We start from the raw sequence: 10506 nt of genomic DNA, 5'->3' as shown, positions 1-10506 counted from the left end.
TTAACAATGGCCTCTTTATCAACTGGATGTCAAAAATGTTTTTCTTAATGGGGATTTGCAGGAAGAAATTTATATGGAACAACCTCCTGGTTTTGTTGCTCAGGGGGAGTCTTTTGAATTGGTATATCGTCTTCACAAATTCTTATATGGCCTCAAGCAGTCTCCTAGGGCTTGATTTGGAAAATTTAGCAATGTTGTTCAATAGTTTGGTATGACTTGCAGTGAAACAGATCATTTAGTTTTTTTATCGTCACTCAAGTGTTGGGTGTATCTATCTTGTTGTATATGTTGATGACATTGTTCTTATAGGCAGTGATCACCATGGCATCTCACAAGTAAAACAACACCTTTGTCAACACTTTTAGACCAAAGATCTTGGCAAACACAAATATATCTTGGGGATTGAGGTAACACAATCCAATACTGGTATTGTTATCTCTCAAAGAAAATACGCATTGGATATTTTTAAGGAAATTGGGTTGATGAATTCAAAATCTGTTGATACTCCCATGGATCCCAATGTCAAGCTTCTACCCAATCAGGGGGAACCTCTTTCAGATCCTGAGAAGTACAGGAGATTAGTTGGAATATTGAACTATTTCACTGTTACTCGTCCTGATATTTCCTTTGCAGTCAGTGTGGTGAGTCAATTTCTTAATTCTCCATGTGAAGATCATTGAAATGCAATCATTCGTATAGTGAAGTACATTAAAGGCTCTCCTGGAAAAGGTTTGTTATATGGTCATAATAACCATACTAAATTCGTTTGTTATTCAGATGCTGATTGGGCAGTATCTCCATCTGATAGAAGATCAACTTCCGGTTATTATATCTCCATTGGTGATAACTTGATCTCTTGGAAGAGCAAGGAACAAAGTGGTGTGGCAAGATCTAGTGCAGAAGCAGAATATAGAGTTATGGCCTCGGCTACTTGTGAGCTTATTTGGCTTAAACAATTACTTAAAGAATTGCAATTTGGAGATGTCACTCAAATGACACTTATATGTGATAATTAGGTTGCTCTTCATATTAGCTCAAATCCAGTTCTTCATGAAAGGACCAAACATATTGAGATTGATTGTCATTTCATTCGAGAAAAGATTATATCGGGAGATATCAAGACTGAGTTTGTTAATTCAAATAATTAATTAGCAGATATTTTTACTAAACCCTTATGAGAGCCTAGGATTGATTACACTTGTAACAAGCTAGGTACATATGATCTATATGCACCAGCTTGAGGGGGAGTGTTAGATATTATTAGATATTATTTGATATTATGAGATATTATAAATATTGTTAGACATTTCATATTTATGTAATGGGCTTAGCCCATATGTTTCTTTTCCTATATAAACATAACTTTATGTGTTCAATATACACAAGGAATTTACCTTATTCTTTCTTTTTCTTTAATAGTAACCATGTATATCACCTTAAGATGTATAAATTATTAGAATGAGATAAAACTTTTTCATATATTAGTAATTTTTTTTGCAGAATGTTATAATTTGTTGTATATATATTTTCTATATTTAAATTATGATTTTAAATGTTTTTATTTTCTAAATATTGGATATTTATGCAGGTTTGAAGTGTATATATATATATATATATATATATATATATATATATATATATATATATATATATATATATATATATATATAAAACATTTAAAAAAAACAAATTACATATAACGACAGTTCCACATGGGAACCGTCTTCAAAAACATTTTTTTTTAAATTAGACACACTTACAACGACGACAATCTTTAATTTTTTTTAAAAAAAAAAAAACTTATTTACAGTGTAACAAAGACAGTTGAAGATCGTCGTTATAACTGATTTATAACGATGATTTTCCGTTGTTATAAGTGGTTTATTTATAATGATATCTGTAATAAAGATGATTTGAGAACTGTTTTTATATATTTTTATAATCGTCATTATTGTACCTTTTTTTTAGTAGTGCTCATTTATAGATGATGTAAAGAAGAAATGATGTAAAGAAGAAAGGTTTCACTTTAATCTAATCTAATTTTCTTTTTCTTTTAAAATTTTATGTCTTTTCTTCTTCATTTAACACGTCCACGTTTTGGTTTAGGCATGGACTTTTTAAACAAACGTGAATGGCAAAACCTCTACTCTACCTCTTGACGCACCAATAAATTTTTTGTAAAATTGGTATCATTTGTTTCTAACGGTATTATATGGTGAAATTCTTTATGTTGTTAAACTCGAAAAAAAAGATTTTATGCTCTAACCGTCGACACAATTTTGAAATTAAAAATACATTTTTAGTCTAATAAATTAAGTAAAAAAATCTCTCAAATGTAAAAAAAAGTACATATTTCGTTCCTAAAACATAAACGAATTAAAAAAATAATGACAAGAAATTTGAAAGTAGAAATGTACATCACTATTTTTCATTGCTTTTAATTTAATGTGTTTTTTTAATTTAAGATTTGTTTTCAATTTAATTGATAAAAAATATTTATTAAAGTTCTTAAAGATTAAAAAACTAGATAAACAGAAGAGAAGTGTAGCCATGGTATGGCCACCACTTGGTGAATGACAAAAAAAAAATCATATTCCAATAAGACAAGAGTGTTGGAATTTAGTGCAAGGATTGAATATTGATATTTCAAATTAGAAATCTAAAACACACACACTAAAAAGATATTGAGAAGCAAGAAAGAACAAAGTGAAAAACAGTGAAAAAAGAGAGTATATCTTCAAATCCTCTTTACTTGTTCTTAGTATACTTACCAACAAAAGGTGCATCTATGGATCCCACCCATAATATTCCATCTCTTTCCTCCACTTCACTAATAGAACTCCCTTTGTTCCATTCTTTGTCTTCAACAATTTCTAATATATCTCCATTCTCACTTAGCCTAATTGCCAATCCACTACTCCTTTTTAGCTTAGCCAAATATAAATAAGCTTTTGTGATGTCCAAAGGAAATCTAAGCAAAACTTTTCCAATCCATGGATATGATAGAATCCAGTGGACAATTTTTTGTCTTCTTGAGTAAATTCCCACCCAAAACCCCCCTCTTGGACTTCGTTTGATGTTGTCTGGGAAACCTGGTACTTCTGCAAACACTTCCAATGTTCCAGCTTTTGGTGTTTGTAGCCAATACCTTAGTACTCTACATGTTGTTGTCTCTACTATTAGAATATAGTCACCATCTTTGCTTAATGCTACACCATTTGCATATGAGAGATTGTTTACAACAATGCTAACTTCTTCACTTTCTGGCTCATATTTCATTAGCTTCCCCGATTTATCTTTACTCAGGATCAAAGAGATGTAATTCCTGCATTTCACAATTCAAATTATATAATGCTAAAACTTTAAATAAAATATTTTCAATATCATAGAAGGGAAAGGTGATTTGTTTTTAGAATTTCATTAGTTTTGAATTCTTAATATAGTTTGTGTTGAGTAGTCATTCAATTTCTTTTCAAATTAAATATATAATAAATTATAATTTTTATTACTTAAGTCCTTGAAACAAATATTTTAAAGTAATTTCGGAAGATTTTTAGATTTTTTTATGTTTTTATGTTTTTATTTTATTTTAATAACCAATATATTTTCATAGTATGATAAAATATCTTATCAATATAAGTAATAGAAGAAATCAAATATATCTATTTTTTCTCACACTTTAAATTATGTGATACCTTTTTTAACTAAAAAAAATAAAACAACAAAAACAACATTGGAAATTCAAGAAAAACAACTTAACTTTCTATCTAATTTGAAGAAATAATCACTGCTAAAAAATCATTAATTATAAAATAATTTTAAAAAATATAATTAATTATTATATTTAGTAAAATAGATATTATTTTTAATACTAAAAAAATTATTAATATCTAGATTAATTTCTATTATTAATAAAAAATAGTTTTTAAATCAATATTTAATTAATTATTAAAATTTTAACTACTAACCTTAAATATAATAATTATTTATTTTTTATTTCTAAATTTATTTTTTATTTAATATTTTTTTAGTTAACATATTTATAGTACAAAATATATTAATAGTACAAAATTTATTTAATATTTTAAATATTGTGGGGACAGTGGATGGTCTAACATATCATTTATCTAAGTGATGGATGATGGAAAATGTTTTTTTTTTATAAAAGGGTGTAATTGTTTCGTGATTTTATCAAAATGGTAATTTTTATTTTATTTGTTATGGATATGGGTAAATCATATTTGGTTAATTTTTTTTTATTTTTTACTGATATGAATAAATTATATTTGAAAATATGATTTTAAAATAAAATATCGTGTTTTCAAATACATTTATTTTTATAATTTTACCATAATTTTTTTTTCATTCGTAAAAAAATAAAAAATTTACCGTTTTATTAAAAAATGTATAGAAGATTATTATGATATAATTTGAGAATATAATACCTCCTTTGATATTTAGAACTACTGGTGGTGAAGTATACTGCTCCAGTTCGTTGATCAACATCCAAACCATTAGTAAATGTCAAGGGTTCACCTTCTCCTTCTTCTTCTTCTTCATCATCATCTACTAGAGTTGATATGAGTCTTAAGGGAGTGCCACCATTGGGGCCAACAACAACTAAGCCATTGTAAGCATCTGCAATGTAAAGTTCATTGGATACCATGCTAAAGCACAACCCAAGAGGACGCCCACACACCTCCTCTTTCTTCCCATGCTCCTCATATGCTCCTCCACACTCTTCATTCCTGCCAAACACAACCTTATCAACCTTCAAACGCTCTTTTCTTTACTACTTTTCTTAATCACATATTTCATCTTTTCACTTCAATCTCACTACTTTTTTTTTTATATATAGCTATTATATTTTTTTTTAAATAAAAATTTTATGTTAGGTATTATTATAATATCTCATATCTCAGTTACAGTGAAATTTCAACTAATTTGAACTAATAATCATTTGCTATTAAAAATAAAAAAATAAAATAAAATATATATATATATATATATATATATATGGTATTTTGGATAACAATTTGATCGTAAAATGCTTTTGTTTGGCCCACGGTATCTTGAACAGGCAGTACAACAGTATTCCCTACCAAACCAAATGTTCCCACCAAACCAGTGCTTGGATCCTCTACAGTCATACTACGTCAACAGCAGTGATCTTAGCCATACATTTACATCTAATGGTCACTAAAAGTGAGAATGTGAAAAAAGGTGATCGTATAACTAATTATGAAAGCTTGATGTGCTGCTGTAGCGGGTGCACGGCTGTAGACAATTCAAATGCACGTCAACCATTCACGCTTCCACTCCTGATCATCAAATACGTGGTACGAACAAATAACCTAAAAGTTGAATTATGAGTGATGATTTTTTTTTCCCACAGTGCATTTGTCCAACCATGATAATGTTAAGTAACATATTTAGTTATTTTATTTTTTATTTTTTTAATCGGCAACATATTTAGTTATATATAACGACAGACTTAAATACACGAACTTTAAGGAACTGTATCTCATTTAATATTATTATTAAAGAAGATAATGACAGTGTTTAAAAAAAAATTCAACTAAAAGTTTAAAAAGGTTAATAAAAATACAATAAATCATTACTGATTAGTCCATAACCATGTTAAATATCTTACTTCGTCACATCTATCCTCTGACTTAAATACATAAATGGACTTTTAAGAAATTCCATCACATTTAATATTTTTTTTTTAAAAAAAAGACTATGAAAGAGTTGTTTAAAAAATAAATTGAGGTACAAGTTAAAAAAATTGGTCAAAAACACACTAAATTAATTTATTACTGTTTTGTCTAGAATCTAGAATCATGTATCCTAATTCGTTCCACTTAACAAACTTAGTATGCTTGGCAAAAAACATAATGACAGGGTTGTTTAAAAAAAAACTGAGATACAGATAAGAAACTTAGTAAAAAACATAAAAAAAAATATTATTATCTAACTCATAGTCATGTTAACGGTCTCACATCATCGTACATAAAGACAAACTTAAATATACAATAGGTATTAAGGAAGTGCATTCCACATACTAATTTTGTCATTGGGGACTGACATTGGTAATTGAAAAAAACTAAGGTACAAATTCAAAAAATTTGGTTAAAAACACCAAAATTATTAGTTTCCAACCCAAAATCTTGTCAAGTGTCTTTCTTTATCGCACCTAAAGTTGAATTTAAATATAGAAATAGATCTTACGGAAATGCATTTTACTTAATATTTTTGTTAAAAAGACAATGACAAAGTTGTTTGAACAAAAAATATTGAGGTACAACTTCAAAACACATGATCAAAAACACAAAAAAGTCATTACTGTCTAACCTATAATCATATCACTTTTGTTGCATATAAATACGAACTTAAATACACAAATGGGTCTTACGAAAGTGCATTTCACATAATAATTTTGTCAAAGAAGACTATGACAGGGTTGTTTGAAAAAAAAATTTGAGGTACAAGTTCGAAAAAGTCATATACCAATTTAATACCATAAAGATACAATAACACTTTCCTAGAAAATCAAAACAAATACATTTTCTCCATATCATCACCGTTGAACTTCGTTCATCCTCAAATGGAACACTTAAACATCTCATAGATTGAAAATTATTTCAATTCTTATCTCACTACTTTGTATGCAAATGACTAAATTACCCAAGACAATGAAAATTTTACATGAAAAAATTATTAATATAATTAAATTAAATCTTACAATAATATATTTTTTACCCAATTTTTAATTTATTTATTATACAAATGTCAATTTAGTTTACCTTCATCAACCTCACTAATGTAAGCATATAATAATGTTACTTCAAGTATTTGTTACTTCAAAATTTATTTCTATTCATTTCTAATTTCCTTTATATCAATATTTTAAAATAATTTTTTCAATTCATCAATATTTCATTTGAAATGTTGATTATACACGACTCAATAATTTCAACTATATAAAAAAATTTCCAATATTTTTTTACAAGTTTTTTCCTCTACTTATTCATAAATTATACTTATTTACATATTTTTTAATTTATATTTTCTTAAAATATGTGTACTATTTAAATTTATTGTTTATGAACAATTTATTTCTCTGAATTTATACGTTAACTACACTTATTTTTTTAAATTAATACATTTTATGCTACTCAATGAATTTCATTATATCACATACATTTCATTATTTTCTTATAATTTTTTATTTTCAAAATTCAGTTCCTCGGGGTTAGAATAAGACTCTTTAGGAAGCGAATTCTAACCTAAAGAGTGTAAATATAAGTCACAATGTGCTATGTGGGAAAAAAAATCAATCTATGTTATATGGAAAAAACTTTTTCTACGACCGATTGCAATTATTCAATTTTTTTCTCTAAAATGGACCATAATGGATAAAAGTTTCGGTTGCACTAAATAATTTTAATGATACCTTTTAATTTTTCTCCAATTTTGGACCATGATGAATACGGTTTAGGTGGGATTTACTTTAGATAGAAGCTACATATTTAATTTAGGGGAAGTGCTTTTGATAAAATGGGATAGAATTATTATTATTTTTCTCCAATTATTTAATGTAAATTATATATTAAAATTTTGAATGTTTTTTAGTAGTGGTTGTGTAAAAGATTCTCACATCATTATTGTAGAACTTATTTGTGTATGAGTATTTAGGGAAAACAGTAATTTCTGAATACATATTCATACAGATATTAATTTAGTGTTTGACTAAAGCACATTATTTACACTTTAATAAAATTAAAATTCCATTTCATATTTTAATTAGTTATAACAAAGAAAACATTTAACTAAATTTAAATTTGATAAATATTTTAACTAAATATACAATATATGTATAGTGCTTAGAACCAAATAAAATAGTTTTGAAAAAAATCAAATTGATCACAATATATTTACTAAATAAGTATTAAACAGCCAAATTTTATGCTTTACTTTAAGTTTTAAATAATTAATTAATATGTATAATAATTTTTGCTAAACAATAACTGATCACGGATAATCAATAATCAATTTTAAAGCTTGATTGATTACATGAAAAAAGAAACACATTGATTTCATTAATAATTATTTCTCTTATTTCCTTTTGTTAAAACAAATAAGTTTATAATTTTATTTTTACAATATTTTGCTTATATTTCCCTTAAAGCAAACGAGCACTATTCTATTTCTCATTTATTTATTTTTCCTTTCTCACGTATTTATTTCACTTTCTTCGTATCCTAAACACAAGATTTGACATTTTCGCAAACCTATAAACCAATCGCTACAGCTGAAGCTTGTAGAAACATGTTGGGTATATTTTATCCCTAATAATAATTATAATAATAATAATAATAATAATAATAATAATAATAATTATAATAATAATAATAATAATAATAATAAAAGTTTGATTTTAGAAGATGAAAGAGTTTGGATAAAGCTGAATTTTCTCCAATTTGTACACATGCAGCATGAAGTGAGACAGAGGGAGAGCGCACCTGTGTGGGGAAGTGAAGGAAAAATTGAGCCAACGATTCTCAGAACGCTGCCATTTGATGATTCGTCCATCAGAAATGCCTGTGTAAGGTCCTTCACCATGATGATTGAAGGCGAAACTCTCCGGTCCAATACCACCATCAATTGGAAGAACTTCGTACTGCCAATCCTTCATGCCTTCCACATCTTTCTCCGACTTTCGAACACTGTTGCGCACGTTCACCACCCAAACGGTTACCACAATCACCGCCATGGCCACCGCGAAGTGCAGGGGAAGTTTCATCATGAGAGAGAAGAGAAAAAGATGTGGGAGATGAGTTTTGGTTTGTGTGCCACTGATGGTTTTTTAACATTGAATTCAGAGATAGAATGCCAAAATAATTCACTACATTCTTTTTGGATTTAAGCATGTATATAATAAATTATATATAAGCCAGAATAAAGTTATTCCGATAAAAAAAATTTAAGTATCTATTTTTACGTCTTATTTTTTGTCCGATTTAAAGTGATTTTTTTAGAATTATATTAGTTTACATAAAAATAAAAGACGAAGAAAAAGAATAGTTGTTTTTAAATTATTCATGGAATAAAATTTCCTTTTAAATATGTTGAACTATAATACTTGTACATTAACATGTTTCAGAATTATCTCGAAAATATATTTTATGTCTATACAGTGAAATTAATTTCAATATGTTTTTAAGGTTGTCTTGTATCCACGTATAATACCTATCTTTATAGATTTTGTGATTATTGTAGTTTGGTTTACAACTCTATTCACCTATAGGCTGGAGAGATTATATTTGGGTGGTTGGAGTTTAGGTGAGATGGAGAGGAGAATAAGATAGGAAAAAGTGAGTAAACAAATAAGTGAAAAGTAAGGTGAAAATTTGTATCGATTTATGTGATAAAATAAATTTAGTTGCATATTAATATATTTAAAAAAAATTATGAAATAAAATTTTAAATAATTTGATATAGAAATTAAAAAATTTAATATATAAATTAAAGTTAAAATAAATATAAATTAAAATACAAAATTATTATAAATTTTTATGAATAAAAAATATATTTCAGAATAAAAATATAGTAAAATAAATTATCATTTTTTTAATTTTTTTTGTTATTTTAATAGTTTTATTTTAGTTATTTATTTATTTTGAATATAATTTTACACAAAATAAAATACTAACACATGATGCGTCCACTTTGCCTAACCTATGAGCCAACATCGTAGTAATTCTTTTCTTTTTATAACAAACAAATATGAGGATGCCTAGTAATTTCCGTGTTATGAGATAAGAGTAACATAGTTTCTTTTAATAAAAATTTATATAATTTACTTCAATGAAATATTCTCATATAAAATTTAACAAGAAATTCATTCCAAAAACACCTTGTTTCTTAAAATATTCCGTTTTTTAAAGAGATAAACCAATTAGAAGAAACATAATTTTCTAGTTTTAAAATTTTGAAAAAATTAAAAATTCTCTTATATCAAAACTTCTTATGATAATCCCTTTTTGGTTATTTTAAATTTGTTTTTTTTCTATCTCAAATATAATGTTCTAAGCTTATAATAAATATCACATCTTCAACATTGCTTGAACAACCAACCTAACACTCATATAATACAAAACCAACCAGTAACATATTTCCCATATATATATATATATATATATATAACTATTTCTAATCATTCGAACTAATTTTAAGCATGAAATGGAAAATGACTTCTACATGATTATATTGAATTGCTAGATAATTCTATTATTTATTCAATATTGAAGAACAAGTAAAAAGCAACACAAAATGGATTAGTAAAATAAACTTGTACAATAAATAAATTTATTTTAATTAAACTAGTTTATAAACTATTAAAGTAACTTGTTAACTACACTTCATATAAGAATTTGCCAGTATTCTTATTAACCCTTAAATTTCAAGTTAACCTATAAATTAAAATAATAGAGATAAATTTCT

At 26.3% G+C, this 10506-nt stretch overlaps 1 protein-coding gene across 1 annotated transcript; it reads right to left on the bottom strand.

Moving 5' to 3' along the window:
• Nucleotides 1–2612: 2612 nt before the first annotated feature.
• Nucleotides 2613–8918, bottom strand: LOC137813987 (protein STRICTOSIDINE SYNTHASE-LIKE 2). The gene is made up of 3 exons (XM_068616500.1): nt 8526–8918; nt 4446–4748; nt 2613–3325 (listed from the first exon to the last, which is right to left on the bottom strand). Exons 1-3 carry the CDS (start codon nt 8807–8809, stop codon nt 2749–2751), a joined length of 1164 nt encoding a protein of 387 aa, XP_068472601.1. The 5' UTR covers nt 8810–8918; the 3' UTR covers nt 2613–2748.
• Between the last annotated feature and the right edge of the window lie 1588 nt (nt 8919–10506).

Source organism: Phaseolus vulgaris, chromosome 1 (assembly GCF_000499845.2).
Source record: "Phaseolus vulgaris cultivar G19833 chromosome 1, P. vulgaris v2.0, whole genome shotgun sequence".
Classification (NCBI taxonomy): domain Eukaryota; kingdom Viridiplantae; phylum Streptophyta; class Magnoliopsida; order Fabales; family Fabaceae; genus Phaseolus; species Phaseolus vulgaris.
The sequence above is the reverse complement of the archived record's forward strand: the minus strand, read 5'-3'. Positions and strand labels throughout refer to the sequence as shown.